This window comes from Scyliorhinus torazame, chromosome 21, assembly GCF_047496885.1.
Source record: "Scyliorhinus torazame isolate Kashiwa2021f chromosome 21, sScyTor2.1, whole genome shotgun sequence".
NCBI classification, from domain to species: Eukaryota; Metazoa; Chordata; class Chondrichthyes; order Carcharhiniformes; family Scyliorhinidae; genus Scyliorhinus; species Scyliorhinus torazame.
This window is the reverse complement of record NC_092727.1, coordinates 115,386,260-115,410,159: the sequence shown is the minus strand read 5'-3', so window position 1 is coordinate 115,410,159 and position 23,900 is coordinate 115,386,260. Positions and strand designations below refer to the sequence as shown.

Sequence of the window (23,900 nt, the reverse complement as noted above, 5' to 3'; positions counted from 1 at the left end):
TCTAGAATCATAGCTTTAACAGTGCAGAAGGGAGCCATTTGGCCCATCGAGTCTGCACCAACCCACTGAAAGAACATTCTATTTAAACCCACACCTCCGCCCTATCCCCATAACCCAGTAACCCCACCTAACCTTTTGGACAATAAGGGGCAATTTATCATGGCCAATCCATCTAATCTGCATATTTTTGAACCGTGGGAGGAAACCGGAGCACCCGGAGGAAACCCACGCAGACACGGGGAGAACGTGCAGACTCCGCACAGACAGTGACCCAAGGTGGGAATTGACCCCGGATCCCTGGAGCTGTGAGGCAGCAGTGCTAACCACTGTGCCACCGTGCTGCCCCAAATATATTTCTTTATGGAGTGTGGAGTTTGTGAACTAATGTTGAAGAGTTTATTCCCGACCAGCCAGGATTTGAACCTGGAATTTCCTGATCCGTAGTCAGACGTGTTATCCGTTGCGCCACTGGCCCACAAAAAGACGCCTTGGCAGGGAAATTGTGGCGGGAAATTATGGCGGACTTTTCTCAAAATTTGTCAGAGCGTCAGGCTCTGACTGAAAAATCAGCATGTTTCTCTCCAGCTGAGTTTTCAGACTGAATTTTCTGGCACCCAGTGCACTGCGAGTCTGGGAGATGTGGTTTATGCACCCATTCTTGCGGGACAGGGCATGACATCGCACTTCTGGGGTTGGTGGGATCCTTTGTAGTTGGATGCTACAGTGTAAAGCTGTTTAAGTACATTTGAATAATTGAAATTAATGGAAAGCAGGTTCACGCCCAGATAGGGCATGAATCTGATCTCGTCACCGTTGTCGGGAGCAGGGTGGGGCTGATCTCAAACCGGAATCTTGCTGGAGCAAATCCCTCTTTTGTCATCTCATGAGATATAGTGGCCATAATGGGATTTGCACACATGGTTAACAGGACCACTAGATCTCGCCCTAGAGTTTCAAATGTGACTTGCCTGTAACCATTCTGTGCTGCCTGTCCTTAATTATCCCATGCTTCACTAAGTGCTCATTAATTAATCTCGAATCTGGATTCTCAGGGTTTTTTCACAGCTGGCATTTGGCTAACTCATTATCTCATTTTTCCTTCTTTCCTTTCTCCAACAAGAACGTTCCATTGTGAAAAAGAAATTTCAGTGTGACAAAAGAAAGTGGCAGACAGGAGATGGATGCGAGATGTCTTTTTTTAATATCAATCGAAAGATAGTTCTAGAAAATTAATTTTGTAAAGCTCTGTATTGCAAACTAATGCATTACTTCCCTTTCCCCCAAGAGCAACCATTGTAATCTTATGATGCAGGAAATTAGCCTCTTTATTAAACCACTTTAAAATGATAACGCGGCTTCTTTAACCCAGCGAGCACTGATTTTATTTTGCACTTTGAAAACATTAACAGGATTTCTTTGTTTCATAGAACAAGACTGCTATTCTGTAAATTCATATGGATGTAAAATAACCAAAATAAAGGAAGTGTATTTAAAGAAATAGAAATGACAAGTATTTAACTTACTGCATATGGCAAAAAAACAAACACGACTTGGGTGTCAAAGTGTTTTTGTATAAAGATTACCTTGTAAAGAATACAATTTTTCAGAAGTTTAAGCAAGAAATCTCGCAAAGATATTATCATGCACGTAGAATTATGACATTGAGACAATGTACTTTTTCTTCCCTGTGGTCTGGAGGGAAGGCTTCTATGTCCCTCACATTTACAGTCGATGAACATAACTTAAAACACGCTGGGTATATTTTAAAAATACATTAAAATTTACATTCAACTGTCTTTTTTATCATAAAAGAAAGCTTTGCGTTGTTCCTTCTGAAGTGCTTATGCTACCTTTCAAAGAAATTCCACCTTGATTGTTCATGTTTTCTTCATCTCAATTGGGTAAACAGAAAATGTCACATGCATGATTTGGTTTAGAGGCGCAATGTCATTTCCATGGGGCAATGTGCTGAGCAGGGGCTCAGGATTGCCAGAGGGTCACCATCAAATAGACATCGACTTCCCGCCCTGGCTTCTTGGGCCCAGTCAGACCATCCGTTAGCTGTTCCCATTCTTCAGCAGCAGGGTTTAGCTGGCCTATCAATAATGGCAAGGTGCACCTGAATACCAGTCGTGTGAGAACCAGTTGAACTGAACAGAACCTGACTGTGGTCTGGGTTTATTTGTGGGAAATACATATTATCCAGGTTTTAATTGCCAAGCAGGTTCAAAATAAACAGATAATCTAAGTCCCCCTGAGATTTACACATTTTCCTGATTTAGCTCGGGGCTTGCTCAGCCCTTTCAATAGTTTTTATTATGGATTCAACATGTGCAACTCCTGCTTTTTCATTTTGTCTCCCCTTCCCTCCATCTCTTTAGGGCTATCCAGCACCATCTGTGGATCAAGACACTTTTGTACCAACATTGCTGTGTATCCAGCCAGCAAGGGCAAAATTATCTTCCTGTGTTGCTTCCCTCCCTGTGCACAAATGGCTCACCCTACTTTGGCACCTTTTCTGGCTGCCTGACCTGGGAGCTGGGAGCTGATCCTTCCCCCGATCGTAACCTGGCACGGCACATTGGTACAGCACTGCACAGGGGCACCAATATATAGTTTACATCGATCTTTCTTGAGGTGTCAGAGGTCAGCTTTAGTCCTTCAGCTTTAGTCAAATGACATGTTCTGGGAAGCGAACTGTGGTCAGTTTCCCAGATCGGTGCAACATTGCCTCTGCAAAGGGCTTCCTTATCCTAATGCTAATTATTTTTATTGGGGTGCATTTTGTTTGTGGACTTGGAAGGCGGCAAACAAGTCAAAGTTGAACTCCCCCACTTGAGTCTTTGCCTTGGAATTCCATTGTGTTCAAATTCGATCCTGATGGGCACAACACAGCTTAAAACATTGCATGCCCAAGAAAAGCCAACCCTGAAGCTCGACGAGCTGTGAACCCAGGTAATCATTTTAGTATTCATTTCCCTAAGGGGGTCATTTGCTCAATAGATAAAAGTTGCACGTGAATAAGGAAATGTAGTCCAGCCCGCACGGCTCTTTTGCATTGTATTATCTGGATGTTGGAATCAATACTCAATCCACTTAATCTCAAGATGTACGGTCATCACTCGTGGCCCTATGGTTCAGCCCCATTAAATCCTCCATAGAGTTCAAGCCAGAAACAGCAGAGGATGGGAAACACTGATTGGAGCTTGGTGAATCGAACATGGAGTGGCTGGGATTGGGAATTACTGAGAAGGATTGACAAATGTTTAGAGAGGTGTTTTCAGGCTGATAAGGCGTTGGGATGATTGAAATAAGTGGGTTGGTGGTTGATGAGATTGGGACCGAATGTACAGACTTTGAGGAGTTGTGCACAGGCTGCAAGGTGCTTGAAGTTCTCAAAGCAGATCGATCCGGACTTGCAGTCATCAAAGGAGAGGTGTTAGAGGTTATGGATGGACAGAGAGAGTGACAAGGGCTTGGAGTCGTTGAAAGATTGAGATTCTGGGACGTTAATGTAGGCCGCCCCGTGGGAGAGGATGACACAGAGCAACCATTGTTCCGTGAGGCTGTCCGAGTAACATTTGGAGAGCCTGCCACAGATTGGGTTGGATTTCGATTCAAGTCTGAATGATGTACCGGGCTCTTTCCCTGATCACCCAGGGGTATTTGGTAATGAAATGATGCCACAGGACTTGAAAGTGTATGGAAGCAGTTCACCGTTGGATGATGAAGTTCTACATCCGCTGTCCTTTGGCACGACACTGTTGCCCTGACAGAGCTCCCTGGATAGCAGGCTGCAGTTGAAGGATTGTTGAAGTTCCAGGGGCTGGGAGTTCTCGTGCTTTGGCTGTGCTGAGCTCCAGCCATTGTCCCGGGCTGTACATGCAGAGCAGATGACTGTAAACCGTATGAGCATCTTGGTTGCCATTCATTCCCAGTGCTGTTGACAGAAGGAGTTGAGGAAGAAACCATGGAGACAACATAGGGGGAGCAGTTCATTGTAGGGGTGTGCTGCGGAGCCGACAATTGCCTTTGAAGAAGGTGCATCATATGATGAAGCTCTTTGGCAAGCTGAGATACCTCCTGATTCAGATCATTCATCTGTAAATAGACAAGACATATTCTTAGCAACCGAATGACTTTTGTTGCATTAATTTTAAAGATCGCATTTAATTCCTGCAGTAACAGATGTCATTGAAATAGGTTCAACAAAATAAGTAAGATTGAATAAGGGAAGTGGATCTCCTGTGCATGAGAGGCCAAAGCAAAATTAAACCAGGGTAGTGTATCCTCTGTGCATGAGAAGAATGCTGCAGTACAGAGTACTGGAGAGTCACAACTTCCAGAGTCTATGAAGGTCTTTCTGGGCTGTGTGCAGCTACAGGTGTAAGTAAGCCTGCAGAATGCTGTTGCACAAATACAGCAAGCTCAATACACGATAAGTTACCATATCAAACAGCTTTTAAATGATTTTGTTTGTTCTTCACATTCATATCCTTGACTTACGCCAAGTGGCTCACCAGACTGCCCTACAGATTGCCAGGAGGATGATTGGAAAACATGGATGCTTTCAGAAGCATTATAGATGCTGTTGTGAGATTAGAACATATTCACATTCCATCCCCCAGGGTCCACGGCCTCATTACTTAAAGCACGTGACTCTTCTGAGCAGAATAACATGTGGTAAACCAGAACTGGCAACACAGTCAAATAGCCTGACGGCACTCAAATGCTGAGCTTGCACAATAATAATTGCTGCCCAGAGTGGTCATTACCGGTGGGACAGTCCCACAGAAGAAGGGAATATCTTCAGGAGGAGGAGGAGAGAATATTGGCAAGAAAAGTGTAATAATACTGCAACGTTTAAGACTTTTCATATAAAATAGACGTCTCTAACCAAAGCAACTTAACTGTAGAGATATTGTGCAAACATTTGGAAATATCTGGGAATAATCTCCTCCCTGTACACCAACTAGAATATACTGAACTTATAGTTTTCCTGCCAATTTTGCACAATTCAGCAAGTCCAGGCACACGTCTCTAAGTAAATTCTGCTAATGGTATCTTCACAGGACTTCATATGTAGAGCTGCTCTCAAACAAGTGGGAAATGTCAAGTTGTTTTCGCTGTGTGGATGTAATTGTTAAATGTAATTAGTGCAAGCAAACCAGATACTGGAGGATACAGTTCATTTAATTTATTTTCATCTTTTCCTGCTAAGGTATTCTGCCTTTTCTCATCACCACGTCTGAGTATCACTTTGGGGAAATGCTGACTGAATGCCTTATCATAGAGTAATGCCTACCTGTGCAAGTGAGGTGCTTTGTACCATGCTCTTGAAGATAAAGGGTAAAGGCTCCCCAGACAGACTAAGGCAGCCCAGGATTGATCCCCAGTCCACAACAAGCTAGCCGACTCAGTCAGAGGCTACAATTTTACCTTAAGGCCCTTGAACTGAGATGGGCAAAACCAACCGCTTTGATCACCGTGACTCCTATTGGAATTATGTAAATATCAACTGAGGCTCTGTTAGGACTAGATCCAAATGCAATACCTCCTGCACGATAAAATAACTGTTGACGCCCCGATGTTTCCTGGAACATAAATAAAACCTGTCAAAGGTAGTGGTGAGTGATGAGATCCTGTGCAACTGTATCCAGCAAGGAGTCAATGCCTTTGAAGGTCTATTGGCAAGAAAAGGATTCTCTGGTCCCCCGGCCGCATGTTTCTCGGTGGCGTGCCGCTCGCTGGTGGCGGGATTCTCTACTTCCACCGCTTGTCAATGGGATTTCCCATTGAAGCCATCCCACGCTTCCGGGATACCTATAAGAAGGAGTGCACTGCCAGCGGGAACAGAGAATCCCAACAGCCGGAGAATTCCGTCCAATATTTGCTCTGGTTTCACTGCAACTGGGGCAGGGGTGGACGGGTAGATCACCTGCTGGCTTTAATGAACCCCCTTTCTTCAAATTCGCCAGCAGATGAGCGCAAGATCCAGAACTTGGTCTCTATTTGACCCCAAACTGAGCTTCCATATTTGCATCAGTAAGACTGCCTGCAGGGCAGCACGGTGGCGCAGTGGTTGGCACTGCTGCCTCACGGCGCCGAGGTCCCAGGTTCGATCCCGGCTCTGGGTCACTGTCTGTGCAGAGTTTACACATTCTCCCCGTGTTTGCGTGGGTTTCGCCCCCACAACCCAAAGATGTGCAGGGTAGGTGAATTGGCCGCGCTAAATTGCCCATTAATTGGAAAAAATTAATTATAAAAAAAGACTGTTGCTACTACCTCTGTAACATAGCCTAACGCTCCCCCTACTTCACTAGATCTGCTGCTGAAACTCCCAACCCTGCCTTTGTTACCTCTAGAATTGACTATGCACCCCTGGCTCATCTCCCACCTTTTAAACTATATAAACTTGAGGTCATCCCAAATATGCTGCCCGAGTGCTGACTCATATCAAGACCCGTTCACCCATCACCCCTGAGCACAATGCCCTTCAATGGCTCCCGGTTAAGCAACACCTCGATTTTCAAATTCTCAATCTTGTTCAAATCCTTTCATGGCTTGACCTATTTCTGTAATCTCCCCCAGCCTCACAACTTCCTGCGATAGTTCCATACCTCAAATTCTACCCTCTGGAAAATCCATTAACTTAATTCACTCCGCAATTGGTGGCCGTGCTTTCAAGTACCAAAATCAAAATTCTGAGATTCCCTCCTAAACTCTCCATCTCCTTTCAGGCACCCACTAAAACCTAACTCTCTGACCAAGTCTTGTGCCCTAACACCTCTTCTACGTGGTTTAGAATCATAGAATTTACAGTGCAGAAGCGCGGCCGGCCCCATGCTGCACGGGGCAGCCGGCGCAGGCCACAGCCTTGCGCATCTGCGTCCACAAACCTGGCTCTTCGCCGGTCGTATCCGCAGGTAATGCCGAGGGCTTTATGCTGCGTGGCTGCAAGCCCCTCACCGGACGAAGGATCGGTGTGGGAGCAGCTCCGACTTTCCGGCTGTAAGACCAGACCCAATTGCAGATTTGGCCCATCGAGTCAGCACCGGCTCTTGGAAAGAGCACCCTATCGAGGCCCACGCCTCCACCCAATCCCTGTAACCCCACCTAACCTTTTTGGACACTAAAGGGCAATTTAACACGGCCAATCCACCTAACCTGCACATTTTTGGACTGTGGGCGGAAACCGGAGCACCCGGAGGAAACCCACGCAGACACGGGGAGAAAGTGCAAACTCCACACAGACACTCACCCGAGGCCGGAATTGAACCCGGGGCCCTGGAGTTGTGAAGTTCTAATCACTGCGCCACCGTGCTGCCCCAAGTGCCAGGTTTAGTTTCGTAAGCTCCAATGGAGTGCATTGGGATGATTTAACATGTTAAAGATGCTATGTAAATGCAAGTTGTTGTTGTTGATTAGAAAGTTGAAGGGAGTTTTTAGGCTGGGGATAGATCTTTGGAATCACAATGTGGCCTTTGGAAACACAATGCAACTAATGTGTGAGAAGAAGGATTTGCGGTTAAACAAAAATGTTATTTTATATTACGAACAATAACGCTGGAGCCAAGGACAACCCTAAACAGATGGTTACAGGGAGCACAGATTTATAAAGGATAACAGTATCGGTGGGAAAGATCTCTGACTGCTTGATGTCATGTTTTATTATATTTAGAGCAGCTGAACGTCAGGAAATTAGTGATACTGTAAGAATTTTTTACAAGCGCAGAGACCACAAAATGTGTGAAATCTAATCGCACAGCAGCTGAAGCATAACAATCTGATTGCTTCACACATTAGAGAGACTAGTGATCTAATGTGACCTGATACTAGCTTACAAATTGTGCAATGTGCAAATTGGCTACCATGTTTCCCTCACAATAGAGATATCAAAAGATAATTTATTCCCCATTTAGCTTTCCTCATCTTCCTCTGCTCCTCCTCCACTTAATTCCATTGGTGCCTCACTGACAATGATTGCTCTTCATATATGAGGTCAGATAGGGGCTGCCTATTTAGCCCCTTTGGCTGTGGAAGGCATACAGATGAGCCCAGTCCTGTTCGAAGTTGAATTCCGCACACACCCCTCAAACACGTGTCCATGTTTGCAGCAGGAATCCCAGGCGAGGGAGCACAAATGGGAACCTGGAAGTAGGCTGCATTTTAGAACTTTTAAGATCTTTGCATTAGATAATAATTCCACTCCTTTCTAAAATACAGTTGTCCTTTTAGCATCTCATTTCCATCTCAGAAATCATAAAGTCATCTTCCAGATCTCCCCCATTCGGTTTCCGCTTGCAGATATAAGATATGAATGAGAGAAACTCACAAGGTTTCAGACAAAGGAATTGTGCTGCGCTTTGTCGCATGTTATGTCAGAGTTCCAAATTGGAATCCAGGAATATCTGATGATGGTGAAACCCATCCGTCCAGGCAACAGTTCTCCCAAGTCTGCCGATAACTTCAATGGTTTTCATAGATAAGCCGACATGCAGTTATATTCGAGAGTGCAAAGCCTAGTGGACCATCGCCTTACCCAATATGGTGTATTAAATAGTGTAATTTGTTGATGTTACAAAATCCTACATTTTGGAATGGTGGAATATAGGCCTGCTGTCACATTTGCCCCAAAGTTAGGCTCCCCACAACTTAGGCCATGCCGTCAGGAGATGAACTGAGTGGAGGTTAGATGCCACATCCACAAGATGACAGAATTATTGAAGGTTAAGTTCTCAAGAGCAATTATTGTCCATCTGATGGTGGGAAGTTAAGAAGCAGCAAAGTCCGCCCTCATTGGGGTTGAGGGGGAAAGGGGAGTTGATGGTTTGGAGGGTGGGGGATTAAGAGGGGTGGGGGGGTTGAGAGGGGGTGGAGGGTTTGAGGGGGTGGGGGTTTGAGGGGTGGAGGGGGTGTGGGGGTTTGAGGGGGATGGAAGGGGTTAGGTGGGTGGGAGGGTTGAAGGGGTGTTAAGGGGGTGGGAGGGATTGGAGAGAGGTGCGAGGGATTTGAGGGGGTGGGAAAACAGAACCTGTAATGCACAGAGAACCCTAACGTCTACGTTCCTCTGCTCGCTGTCAAGTATTAATTCTGACAGATTCCCTTCCTGTGAATTATCTGATTGACAGACTTGATTTCTATTCAGGACGGGAATCTGGAGGAGAGGTATGGAAGGTAGTTTTGATCCCCAAACCTTCTGGTGTTTGGGAATGGAGGGAGAGGGGTCATGTGTTGGGGGAGATTGGGGCACAGGGGAGATGACAATCCATTTAAGGATTGTTATACTCAAGGACTCAAGAGCTCAGAAAGATCAATCTGTATTGCTCTTCTTAAGAGCACTTTGAACGTTTGGTCCATCTAAAGTTGCCTTTCTTTTCACTCATGTGGAACTTGAAGCAGCAAATAACTGTTTGCAATGGCACAGTGAGGAACCTCTTACAGACAATTCAACTGCGCTAAAATCAGTATGACATATTTACCTCCTGGTTAAGTTTGCAGATGTTCCGTTTTATTTCCTGAGCCTCGGCTGCTGCAGCTGGGTTCACCTGAGACGCAGCTGTCAACAAAAGGCAGAGTGGTTAAAGATAACTGAGGAGAAATAGGAACAAAGAAACAAATGAAGAGGAGGCTGGCAGGTATTCTATGATTACCTGTGAGAGATCTTAGATATCTCTTTTAACTTGTAAATATTCTTTGGTGAATTTTTGGTGTGGTGTCTTTATTTCTACAAAGGAAGAGCTTTGGTGGCTGAATTAGTCACACACGCACCATTGCAGGCGCAGGTTCCTGTGCTCGAAGTAGCTGCACATTCCATTTTCCCAATTAGATATACTTCAGCTATTTGGAGGTGATTAATTTAAAGAAACTAATCAGGTCCACTTCATCCGAGTGACTTCAAAAAAGAATGAAGAGTTTGAAATGGCAGTGAGGACCTCGCATCTACCAGGGTCAGACGTATGCACGAGCAGGAAGGTGGACGTAGCATCGCAAACAAGAGGGAGAGAGAAACTGGCTAGGGGACTGGTGAACGATGTTAACCCAGCAGTCCTACCTCCTGCTGTGATGTCCGGAACAGAGGGGTGCAGACGTGAGGCGTGACCACCCCCACTGCTGGCTGAATTGAGACCCTGCACAACCAGGCGCTGTCCAACCAGACAAGGCCACTGAACTGTTGACAGAGCTCCAGATCTCTGGGAACCAGAGGCTGTAAACATGGAAATAAAAGAATATCGGTCATCGCTAATGATATTCAAAACCATAATGTGATTGTGAGATTCTTCTGAATGATGTTTTAATGTCTCTAAAACTAGACAATGTAAAGTCACCATAGCCCCAGATGACCATTGGCTGCTTTCCCCTGTGTAGGGGGGGGGTGATTTAACCTGAGGATCACCACACCTCAGGCGAGGGGTAATGTTGAGAAGGCGGGGCACCAGACCACGCTCTGAAACCAAATACCAGGGGCTGGATTCTCCGTCAGCTGGTAACGCACTCATGCCCGTGGATTTCCCGATGGCGTGGTGGTGCACAAAATATAAAAACCCCATTGGCTGGCTGGTGGGACGGAGGATCCAGCCACCGGTGGGGGTGTGATGCACCAGAAAACGGGCGCAACGGGATGGAAAATCCCGCCCAGATGTCACCCAAAACAATTCTTGGATTTTTCATCAAATTCCTCCCAGGTGCTTGTTACACTGTGAACCAATTGGTCCAACTGGAACTCAGCCATCATCCACATGGGGGTTACCAAAATCTACTCTTGAAGAACACACTTGAAATCTCCCAAGCAATGTTTTCTCTCAGATGCCTTCACCAAGAATCCACATCCAGGATTTCAACCTCTCCTTCTGGTGTTCTTCAGCCATGGAATTCCAGGTCACATTAGATCACTAGTCTCTCGAATGTGTGAAGCAATCAGATTGTTATGCTTCAGCTGCTGTGTCTGACCACAATCTGCCTATTGGTTTACATGTGCTGTTATTTACTGAGAGTATAAGAAAGATTTCATAACTTGTATTATCCTTATAAATCTGCACATATCTGTCAAGATATTTCTGGGGGTGAAGGGGTACTGTATTATAGTTAATTTTTTTCTTGTTTGATAAATATCTCATTGCTGGTCATACCTGATCTGATACGATAGTCCTCAACGCCACTTTCCACCTTACCCTCTATAACCCTTGATTCCCTCATTGATTAAAAATCTGTCTATGTCAGCCTTGTACATACTTAACAACCCAGCCTCTGCAGATCCCTCACAGATGCACTACCCTCCAAGACAATACATTCCTCCTCATGTCTGTCTTAAATGGGCAACCCCTTGCCCTGAGATTATGCCTTCTAGACTCTCCCACAAAGGAAAACAACCTCTCGGGATCGACCCTGTCAAGCCACCTGAGAATGCTGGGTGGGATTCTCCCAACGGGAGTCTAAGTGCCGACGCCGGAGTAAAAACCGGAGTGTTTTACTCCGGCGTCAGCGCCCGTTCCCAGACCCCTATTCTCCGCCTTCCATGGGGCTAGCAGGGGTGTCGTGCGATTTACGGGGCGTCGGCGCGGCATCAGAGAGCCAGTGGCGCGTAAAAGACGCGGCGCCTTGGATCCCGCGCATGCGCAGGTGGGCCGGAGCCAACTAGCGCATGCGCGGTGGCCGTCCTCCCCCGGGCCACCCCGCATAAAAATGGCCCATCGATACAGGTTTGCCCGCGGAAGAAAGGAGGCCCGCCGACAAAGAGGCCAGCCCGCCGATCGGTGGGCCCCGATCACGGGCCAGGCCACTCCGGAAGGCCTCCCCGGGGTTGGAACCCCCCTCCCCCCCTCCCCCCCACAGGTCACTCCTGGCCCTTGAAGCCACAGGTCCCGTCGGCCTGAGAGCAGGTTAGAACAGCTCCAGCGGGTCTGTCACTTTTTCGCCGGCCACTAGGCCCGACCAGGCCAGAGAATCGGCGTTCGCGCCGATTCTCCGAGCGGCCCGGCGCAATTCGCGCGGCGCTGGTTTCGGGGGTGGGTGGGAGAATTGCGTGCGGGGGTCGGGCGGCATGGCGGGATTCACGCGGCGCCCCGGCGTTTCTCCCACCCGGTTGGGGGAGGGGGGGGGTGAGAATGCCGCCCCCTATGTCTCAATAATGTCACCTCTCATTCTTCTAAACTCCAAGGGTACAGGCCCAACATGTCATCTATCATAACCGGCTGGAAGATTTAATCGTCAGTGAATAATGTAGGCAAAAAGAAAATGAATGACTGGACTCCTCATGGAGATAGTTCCTAATTATAACCCAACTGTCAGGAGAAGGTGTAGAACAGAGTGAAAGTGTCAAGGAAGAGGTGGAAACACTGAGAAAAAGACACCTTGAAAGGCCTTCTTCATTTACCTAGCCATCAAGCATATGAGGGAGTATGAAATAAGAAGGTTATACTGGGAGAGTTAGACAGGAAGGTCGGGAGGAGGCTCAAGTGGAGCCCGAGTGTTAGACGGGAAGGGCCTGTTCCTCACAATATCTCATAACCTGACATGAACCCTTCAATTTACAAGACTTCCAATTTAAATCGTCAAATCCATTGCAGACACCACAGGGCTGTCACATGGGAGACCAGGAATAGTAAATCAGAGACTGAGTAAACTGTAATCTGTAAAAGAGCACTATTACTATCCATATCAGATCTTTATTTCCATGTTGTGTGTGCACACACATATGTTTGTGAGAATGTGTGGTGTTGAGTTAATTTGAAATATGTTAGGGTGGCACAGTGGTGCAGTGGTTAGCACTGCTGCCTCAAGGCGCTGAGGACCCGGGTTTGTTCCCGGCTCCAGGACACTGTACGTGTAGAGTTTGAATATTCTCCCCGCGTCTGCAGGGTCTCACCCTCACAACCCAAAAAGATGTGCCTGGTAGGTGAATTGGCCACGCTAAATTGCCCCTTAATTGGAAAAAATAAAAATTGGGTACTCTAACTTTATTTAAAAAATAATTTGGGGTGAGTGTATGGGAATAAATAAGTCTTTTTTTAAACTCACAAAAGCTTACTGCTGAGCTAATGAATTGGCATACACATTCCAAGGGTAAGAAAAGACACACTCCTTTCTGGACTAAACACACTGATTCCAGGTAATAAGACAATCATTCAGTCTGTGAAACATGATCAAATTAAATTAATACATTTTCTTGCCCTAATATCTGGATGAATTTAGTTCCTAAACACAGAGTGCACAAGATTGTGTCGCTGGCCAGTGCTGATCTGATGTGAGCTGGAGTTAGCTGCATGGCTGCTAAAATTGACTGTGTCCTAGGATGGAAGAAAGACAAGTAAGCTAAGTTCTTGACTACCAACCAGTCACCTATATTGACAACACAGGAACAAAGGAATTAGGAGCATAAGTAGGCAATTCAGCTCTTTGAGCCTGCTCCACCATGCAATCAGATCATGGCTGATCTCTTCCTGGTCTCAAATCAACACCCCACCAGTTCCCCATATCCCTTTAATGCATTTTTCCCAGAAATATGTCTATCTCTTTCTTGAAACCATTTAATGACTCAGATTCCACCACCCTATAGTGCAGCGAGTTCCACAAATGCACAACCCTTTGCGAGAAGTAGTTCCTCCTCATCTCAGTTCTAAATCTACCGCCTCAACCTACATCTGTGACCTCTCATTCTATATTGCCCTACAAGGGGGAACATTTGGTCTACGTTTACTTTATCAATCCCTTTGATTATTTTATATACCTCAATCAGATCCCCTCTCATTCTTCTAAACTCCAGCGAGTATAAGCCCAAACTGTTTAATCACGCCTCATACATCAACCCTTTCCTCCCTGAATCAATGCCCAGATGCATTTTGAATCTGCTTTCCATGTAGATAATAATGTGCCTTTCTATTTTTTCGGCCAAAAATGGATAACTTCATACTTATCTGCATTAAACTCCATTTGCCAAATTTTGGCCCAATCTCCTAGTGTATCTATATCAGTCTACCAAATCTTTATCTCTTCTTCACTGCCTGCTTTCGCACTTATTTTAGTATCATCTGCAGCATTTGCTACGTTACACTCTATCCTTGCTTGCAGATCATTTATATAATTGTGAACACAGTTAAGGTCTGAGGACTGACCCCTACGGCATCCCACTAGTTAAAGTTTGCCAGCTAGAGAAGGACCTATTTAACCCAACCCTCGGCTTTCTGTCAGTCAGACAATCCTCAATCCAATCTGGTACTCTACCCTCAATCCCCTGTGATTGCACCTTCTGGATCAGTCTTTTATGTGGCAACTTGTCAAACACCTTCTGGAAATCTAAATATGCCACATCTACAGGTTCCCCATCATCCACCTTGCTGGTGTCATCCTTAAAGAACTTACAAAAGTTTGTCAAGCATCACTTACCCTTCATTAAACCATGCTGACAATTATGGATTAAGCTTTGTCTTTCCAAATGTTCAGTCACCTCCTCCTTAATGATTGATTCCAGCAACTTCCCGACCACAGAGGTCTAGCTAAACGGTCCATAGTTTCATACTTTTTGCCTTTCTCTCTTTTTGAATAGGGCATCACATTAACGTGTTTCCAATCCACCGAGCCCTTTCCAGAATACAGGGAATTGTGAAATATCATAACCAATGCATCCACTATCTCTGCTGCTACTTCCCTTAATACCCTAGGGGTTCAGGTCATCAGGTCCCGGAGACTTATCTGCCTTTAATCCTATTAGTTTATTCAATGCCATTTCCCTAGTGATGGTTATTGTACCAAATTCCTCTGCATTAATATAATTTTCGGAAAATTATTATCTTCTACCCTTGAAGACAGAAGCAAAATATTGGTTCAGTGTCTCCACCATCTGTGTTCCCCATTATTACCTCAGCAGTATTGTCCTCTAAAGGGCCAGTATTTACTTTAGCTATTCTCTTCCTCTTTATATATTTATAGATGCTTTTGGTATCAGTTTCTGCTAGTTTCTTTTCGTAGATTATCATAGCTCTTTTGATTTTATTTTTAGTAGTCTTTTGCTGAACCTTAAAGTTCTCCCAATCCTCCAGCTTACTACTAGCTTTAGCAATATGGTATGCCCTAGGTTTTGCCTTTATGTCTTCCTTGGCTTCCTTGTTTAGCCATGGAATGTTTTTCTCCCTGTTACAATTCCTCTTCCTCTGAAGAATATACTTCTATTGACAGGTATGTAATATCTCCCTGAACATCTGCCATTGTTCCTCAACTGTCCTACCCTCAATTATTTGTGCCCAGTCTACTGGGGCCAAATCTTTCCTCAGGCCTGTATAATTACTTCTGCCCAACGCTCAAACTCAAGTACGGCACTTTGTCTTCTCTTGCTCAACCTGAATTGAAATTCTAGCATGCTGTGATCACTCCTTCCAAGAGGATCCTTAACAACAAGACTATTTATCTACCCTTCTTCATTACATAATACTAAATGTATGATCTATGAAATGTAAAATAGCCTACTCCCTGGTTGGCTCCATAACATATTGCTCGAAGAAACAATCCCTTATACACTCTATGAAATCTCCCTCAGGGCTACCCTTTCCAATTTGATTAGTCCAGTCAATATGCATATTAAAATCAACTATGATTACCATTATGCCATTCTCACAAGCCCTCATTATTTCTTGGTTTATACTATGCCCCACTTAGGAAATATTGCTCAGGGGGCTGTAAATTACGCCTACCAAGGAGTTTTTCCCCCCTTGTTTTTTATTTCCGCCCAGATCAATTCAACATTTTGGTACTTAGTGCCAATATCATTTCTTAATACAGCCTTGATGTTATCTTTAACCAATAAAGCAACTCGGCCTCATGTGTATCCAATCGATCCTTTCGGAATATGGAATACCCTTGGACACTGAACTCCCAGACCCGATCCTCCTGTAACTATGTTTCAGTAATCATACCATTTGTCTCTATTTGTGGCATCAGCCCATTGACCTTATTGCGAATACTGCATGCATTTAGGTACAAGGTTTTTAAATACGTCCTCCTGATTTGTCTTTCTCTTGCAGGATTTTCTTGTGCACTACGCTTTTCGCACATTCTGACTTCCTTTCTAACACTCAGCCTCATCCCCAACTTTCACTCCAACAGTTATCTTACATTTTGATTTTTTACTTATCCTTTCCCCTCCATAGTCGTTAGACTGGCCCTGCCTGTTCATCCTATTAACCTGTACCTTGTCCCCACATGCTGACCTGCTGCTTTGGTTCCCATTAACCATTATACTTCTTGTAGTTTTACCCTTCCCTTCCCCCTTATTTGCTAGTTTAAAATCCTTGTGGCCACCCTGTTTATCCTTTCTGGCAGAACACTGATCCCAGTTCAGGGGTGAACACATTGAGCGAACGTCCATCCCTTCCCTTCCACCTACCCCTCTGATGATGATGTTAAGCAAAGGTCACAATCTGCACATTCATTGAGTGTTTACATGCACAGTGCACATCTGCATACACTCCATTGGGTGGGAGGATAAAGCAATAACAAAAGAGGTTTCATACTGTCATGTGAGAGTACCTTTAAGAAATGGGTGTTTATAAATGGGTGTGTATATAAATACCTGTAGTGAGAGTACTTTTAAGAAATGGGTGTTTACTACTGCATTGTTGTCAGAGAGTGGGTGGAGCTAGGCTGTCTGTCGGTTTTTTACTTTTGTTTTAGGCTGTTTGCTGCAGGGTGTGTTTTAGTTTCATTTTCAGTGTTGGAGCTGAAGCCAGACAGAGCAGGCGTACTGTTGATCTCTCTGCCATGAAAAGACTATCTCTTGATCATTTGGTGAATTCAGAATTATAAATGTTCTCAGTAGTGAATGTAAACCTAATGTGCTTCTGTTAAAAGGTGTTTCTTTTGTCTTCTGGATGTTGTTTGGGAAGTTATTAAGGATTACTTAGTGTTGTATTCTTTAGGGGTTGTATTTGAATTAATGGTTGCTAAGATGTTCACTGTATGTTTTTAAAAGATTAACTTGAGTTCATAGAATAAACATGGTTTTGCATTAAAAAATACTTTTCCATTTCTGCTGTACCACACCTGTAGAGTGGGCCGTGTGCTCCCCATACCACAATCTATTAAAAGTTGTGGGTCAGGTGAACTCCATGATACACTTTGGGATTCTCTAAAACCTGGCCCATAACAGTACTAAGTGTTTAAAGTTCCCAGGTGATCCAATGAACAGAAAGTTGGTCTTCTCCAACACTCTTGTCTCTGAGTCAGAAATTTGCCAGTTCAAGTTCCACCCTAGGACTTGAGCACAAAATTCGAGGCTGACACGACAATACAATGCTGATGTGCCTATGTGTTTATTAATACAAGAAGATGTTGTAAAATGGATAAAAGCTTCTGACAATGTTACTACAAAGATGTGATTGACAGCTTTATGAGCAGATAAAAATTGCAATGTCATTCGAAGGGAAAGTCGAAAGGTTGGGACTCAGGACTAGGAATTCTCCATGGAGGTGAATCCCCGTGAATCACACCTGTTAATGGAAAAGGCCAGACAGCATCAACATTGTAATTTGGGTAGGGGGGGCGGGGGTTAAAATGGCCAACCGTGCAATGAAGCTAGAAATGGAGAGAGTGCTGTGTGGAAACTTGTTACCTGTATCCTCATCCCATGCCATCCAAAAGTGTTGGAAATGGGAATGGGGGTGGTAATCCTGTACCATTCACCACTTCTTTTTTAAAAAATTCAAATAAAGTTTCAAAATTAAATTTACAATACCCAATAATTTTTTTCCAATTAATGGGCAATTTAGCGTGGCCAATCCACCTATCCTGCTCATCTTTGGGTTGTAGGGGTGAGACCCATGGAGACACAGGGAGAATGTGCAAACTCCACATGGACAGTGACCTGGGCCGGGATCAAACCGGGGTCCTCAGCGCGGTGAGGCAGCAGTGCTAACCACTGTGCCAACCTGCTGCCCCACCACTTCTAAAGGCCTCCTGACTCAGCAAATATCTAGACCCTGAACATCAAATCAGGATGAGGTATATAGAATATTAGCAGTTCTTTTGCATCAATGTACACAAAAGCACCTTGCATCAGCACAAATGTGGCATCATAGCTGCAAATTAAGCCAACTATTTGTTTGTATTTTTAGTTGACTGATTATAAACATTAAACATGATTATAAACATGATTTATAAATTGGATGGGAAAGGCAACACTGAAACTGTTCCACACTGCAATAAGAACATAAGAACATAAGAACTAGGAGCAGGAGTAGGACATCTGGCCCCTCGAGCCTGCCCCGCCGTTCAATGAGATCATGGCTGATCTTTTGTGGACTCAGCTCCACTTTCCGGCCTGAACACCATAACCCTTAATCCCTTTATTCTTCAAAAAAACGATCTATCTTTATCTTAAAAACATTTAATGAAGGAGCCTCTACTGCTTCACTGGGCAAGGAATTCCATAGGTTCACAACCCTTTGGGTGAAGAAGTTCCTCCTAAACTCAGTCCTAAATCTACTTCCTCTTATTTTGAGGCTATGCCCCCTAGTTCTGCTTTCACCCGCCAGTGGAAACAACCTGCCCGCATCTATCCTATCTATTCCCTTCACCAGCAATGGGCTGGTTTAGCACAGGGCTAAATCACTGACTTTGAAAGCAGACCAAGGCAGGCCAGCAGCACGGTTCAATTCCCGTACCAGCCTCCCCGAACAGGCGCCGGAATGTGGCGACTAGGTGCTTTTCACAGTAACTTCATTTGACGCCTACTTGGGACAATAAGCGATTTCCATTTAAAACACAGTGGAATATGTCCATCGCGTAACAGCCAATTATCTTTAAGGAAAGCTGTGGACTCTAAATACTATCTGCCTCATACACAGAGCACTCTTCCAGTATCTGCTTCCCAACACTAATTAAATTTATCAGTTCGTTAAGGCACTGCCAACAACTTTCAAAGTGGTTGCTTCCCTCTCACTGAGGAGCCATCCATTCTTGCAAAGGTTTCGCAGCCTCGATGCCATTAACAGCTATTTTTAATCAAAATGTCTGGCTCTTTGTTCCAGTGATATACAAAATCTAGACATTGTGTGTATTGCGAGCATTTCTGTTCATTAAATGAAGACAAGGGTTTTGTCTGGTTGCCCAGTGCAGTGTAATAATAAAATCGGCTCTTCATGAGTGCATTTAACATAACATCCTGCAGTGCAGAAGAAAGCCATTTGGCCTTCATGCATCTGCTGGGCCTATGAAGGAGCTAAGTAATTAGTCCCACAACCGTACCTCTTTTCCCAGAGCTCTGCAAATCTATTCTTTTCAAGTCTATATCATTTCTCATTAGCTTTAACCGCCCTTTCGGGTAGCACATTCCAGCACACAACAACTAAGCTGGCAAAAGAAATTCATCTCTCCTCCTCCTGCCTCCTTTGCTGATTATCTTAAATCCATTTTAATGCATTTGTCTTGTACTTAAACAATAAAATTCTCTTTTCCCAGCTGCTCCCCCCCCCCCACACACACATTCATCGCTGATGAGTGAGTCGAACACAAGGCCTCGGCCTTGCCCTCTGCCAGTGCCTCTGCACGTCTAGCCACAATTTCTTTTACATTGGGGGCTCAAAGGAGATTTGCACCATTCCAAAAAGTACAAAGGTAATTCTTTACCGAAGGGTAAAAGTTCTACTTTTACAAACCCTAGTCTGAAAAAGAAATTCCCTTCCAATATCAACATTTCCAAATTCTCCATCATGTCAACTCTTTTCTCAGTTCCTGCTCTATATCGTTGTATTAACTGTAAATTTCTGTCAAGTGCTCGGCACTAATTGTTATATGTAAGTGCTTCGAGAGGCTACATTTCACTCGAGACTGACATGATGTGTTGACTGATGTGATGTGTAACAGAACCAGTTCAAACTGGTCTTTCTATGGTACCAGGCAACATGACAAGTTAAAGACATAGGACGGGATTTACCGAACACTTGGCCGCGTGTTTTTCGGCAGTGGGCGCGGCCCCCCAGCGGGTTCTACCGGTGACACCATTGTCTATGGGATTTACCATTGACAGCACCTCTCACCACCGTGAATCCTGTGCGCCGGCGTGGGACCTGAAATTCCCAGCGGCGTGTCTTACCGGCCCTTCTGCAGCGTGCTTTCCAGCGGTAGAGGTGGCTCACCATTGGCCACCGGCGGAATCTTCCAGTCCTGCTAATGTCTACAAAATTTGATGTGGCTCGCCTGTTCCGCTACCGAGATACCCACTGCGTGTGGGGGGGTGGGGGGGGGGGGGGTCGCCTTCGGCAAGAGCGGAAGATCACACCGGCGGGAAGAGCTGGAAAATCCCGCCCAAAAAGAGTTCAGGGGCTGGATTCTCCGCTGTCGGGATTCTCCGTTACACCGGCAGCGCACTCACGCCTGGGATTTCCTGATGGCGTGGGGCTGCCCACAATGGGAAATCCCGTTGGCCGGCTGGCGGGACGGAGAATCCCGCTGCCCGCGGGGGGCGCGACGCACCAGAAAACAGGTGCGGCAGGACAGGGAATCCCGTCCCTGATCTTTCCAAGCTTACAGCGGGATTATTGTCAACATCCACGGTCCAAAAGACAACAAGAACGTATCGCATTTCCTCTCTCGGAGGTAGTGAATCATGCTGCATGCAGATCCATTGGGACCAGCTTCAACCCTTGCCAACCGACCTCAAGGCTTACGGGGGCCAAGCATGAAAGTGGATTTAAACCCACAATCAGATCACCCATCATCACATCGAATGGTGCAGCAGGTTTGAGAGGCTGAAGAACCTACTTCCACTCCAGTTCCTATGTTCTTATGTCTCCAGTGCCGTCTAGTCTGATATCAACCAGGAAAGACCAGGAAATCAATTTGTTTTAGGTAACAGTCCAACACATCTGATGGCTAAAGATTGAGGGGGATCTCACTTAGGGAAAGCTCCTCTCTACGCAAGCTGTTCCCTGGGAAATTGTGATGTGGAGATGCCGGCGTTGGACTGGGGTGAGCACAGTAAGAAGTCTTACAACACCAGGTTAAATTGGGAAATTGACCTTTGTTGAGACAATGACAATGAAGGACAAGCAGATTACCAATACTTCCAAACAATGAAAGACTTGCATTTATATAGCGCCCTTCATGACCCCAAGATGTCTCAAAACAGCCAATGAAGCCATTTTTAAGTGTAGTTACTATTGTAACGTCGGAAATGTGGCAGCAAACTTGCACACAAGTACCCACACACAGAAATATGGCGATGACCAGATATTCTAATTTTGTGTTGTACGTTGAGGGATAAACATTGGCCAGGGCACTAGGAGCTCTCCCCCTGTTCTCTTCTGAATATACCATAGGATCTTTTACACCCACCTAAGAGAACAGGCGGGACCTCGGTTGTACATTTTATTGGAAAATAAAAAATGAAACGCTTATAAAACTAATTTGGAGCCTGCAATTTCATTTTAGGATCATGAATTGGTTGTTTCTAGTTTGAAAAGTTTTCTAATCTCAAGTTCCATTTCGCTGCAATCATTTAAATTCAAAATTAGAGCTGGGACCCATTACATTTCCCGAATCTCTGTCACTGCAAGATAGAGAGAGCTCATTTTATTTAAGGGCAAAGATTTTTTTCATTCACCATAGTTGCTTTTCTCAAGGAACAAAAATAACTCTTGAAAACATCTGCATATTGTTTAGAGTTACGTTATCTTTGTCGCTGAAAATGTCGGCCATGTTTAGACTTTATTTATTGTTAAAATATGCCTTCTGTAAATCAAAATTAGTCGTTTTCCATGAAATGAAATGAAAAATGAAAATCACTTATTGTCACGAGTAGGCTTCAATTAAGTTACTGTGAAAAGCCCCTAGTCGCCACATTCCGGCGCCTGTTCGGGTTGGCCGGTACGGGAATTGAACCGTGCTGCTGGCCTGCTTGGTCTACTTTAAAAGCCAGCGATTTAGCCCAGTGTGCTAAACCAACCCCTTTCCATGACTAAAGCAGAGGATTTAAATAAATAAAGGGATTCAATAGAATAGATGCAGAGAAACAGGATGATCTTCAGGCCCTGCTGCGCCAGAAAAGCATATCGGTGCGGTGCAGCATGGCTGGTGGAAGCCGGGAGACCCCGCTCCCGGGATCTACCCGGCTCGCAACCCCTCGCGAGATTCAATGCAATCCCGTGAGACATTGCAAGGAGAATCCCGGCAACAATGGGCAGGATCACTTTGTGGCAAATCTGCCTACTAGAGCGAGGCAGTAAGCCTTGCTCTAATGTGCAGCTTTCCAAGCTACCTGAGACTTTGGGATTCAATCCGTTTGCCTCGGATGCCTCAGGCGAGGGCCGTTTGGTACTGGTCTCCACAAACGCGGATCAGACGGACGGGCACTCGTGGGGATCTCCAAGGGGGATCGGAGGCCCCCAGCTGCATGCCCTTTGGGTAGGGTGGTGCCCTGACACTGCCAGCCTGGCTCCCTGGCAGTGTCACCTGGGTACCAACTTGGCACTGCCAAGGTGCCCAGGTGGCAATTCCAGCTGGCAGGGGTACTGCCATGGTGCCAGATTGGCATAGTCAAGGTACGTGCGATTGGGCTGGGGTTGCCCACCGTGGGTGTTAGAGGGTGCACAAGGCGGGGCGGGGAGAGGGGGGGGGGTAGTGGGGCTCCCATGTTGCGTTCAGGCTGGGGGGTGGTCGGGGATTTCGTTTGTGGGCCTCAGAGATTGGGAAGCCATTTAAAAATGGTGTCCGAATCTCTCGCTACAACAGGCAGTACCGGCAAGCAGAGATCCCCGTTGTAAAAAATGGGGCTATGTGCGATCTCGGCTGCGCATTCCCTGTTCGGGCCCCTTATTCAACATGAGTAGCGTTAAATAGCCACTGAGAGTGCCGGGAAACACGCGGCCAAATGCGCTCGCTACGGGACTTAGTTCCCTTCTGGGAAGATCGCGTCCACAGTTTTCTATGGTGGAGAATCCAGTACAATGGGACATAGCCTTAAAATTGGGGCTTGGATATCTGGAACTAAAGTAAGGAAGCATTTTTCCTAAGCATGGTTAGTCACCTACTCCTACTGTTATGTTTCTTTGAACATCTGGGACTCTGGACAGAATGTTTGGGCCCCACTAAGGTTGAGAATGGAGCCAAACAGGACCCTAAAACATTAGTGTGCTACCCATCCTTGTGAGGCAGGCAACCAATTGGAATCATTATGAGCCTTGCGAAGGGCAATTAAAGGAGATTGACTGCGTTTTTCCAGTTGGACTCTAGTTCCCTGGTGTCATGATATTCAAACACACACATCATGATAGACACACCAACAGACAAATCAGAACACACAACACCACAACCAATGACAGAAAGATATAAAAGCACAGACACAACCCCTGGTGGTCAGGAAGAGCGGCAGAGGAGAACCAGGACACAGCCATAGCCGGGGACACTCAGGGAGACAGCACGTGCAGAGTATCCAGAACGAACTGTATAATAAGAGTTATAATAAAATAGAGTTGTACCACATACAACTGTGTTGGCTCATCTGTGCACCAGAGCACCCAACACCACATGGTACAGGAGTGGATCGATACCTGCCGGCATACATCCAGTGTACAGAGACAACCAGCAGTGCCCAGGCAAAATGATGTATGAGCTCCCGGTTCCGCAGGCGCTCCAGTGCGACGGCGACCTCCACGAAAACTGGCGGCGATTCCGGCAAAATTTCGAATTGTTCCTGGCGGCAGCTCAACTCCAAGACCTGGATGACAAGGAAAAAATTGAATTTCTCCTCACCGTCGCCGGTGCAAGGGCAAGAGCAATGTTCAGAAGGTTCAGGTTCTTCAGGAGGCAGCAAAGGCACGATTACCAGGCAGTCATGGGCAAATTCGCCAAGTACTGTGAAGAATACGCAATCCAATGGGGACTTAAAGGTAAGAAAAGCGGCAGTACTCACCTCG

General features: G+C 45.5%; 1 protein-coding gene across 1 annotated transcript in view; it reads right to left on the bottom strand.

The window, feature by feature from the left end:
- Positions 1–1,227: 1,227 nt before the first annotated feature.
- kcnh4b (potassium voltage-gated channel, subfamily H (eag-related), member 4b) overlaps positions 1,228–23,900 on the bottom strand; it is a 237,984-nt gene continuing 215,311 nt past the window's right edge. Inside the window, exons 15-16 of the mRNA XM_072487319.1 lie at positions 9,483–9,559; positions 1,228–4,101 (exon numbers count right to left, since the gene is read on the bottom strand). Coding sequence (XP_072343420.1) covers positions 3,103–4,101; positions 9,483–9,559 — 1,076 coding nt within the window. The 3' untranslated portion in view covers positions 1,228–3,102. The remainder of the gene's footprint in view (positions 4,102–9,482; positions 9,560–23,900) is intronic.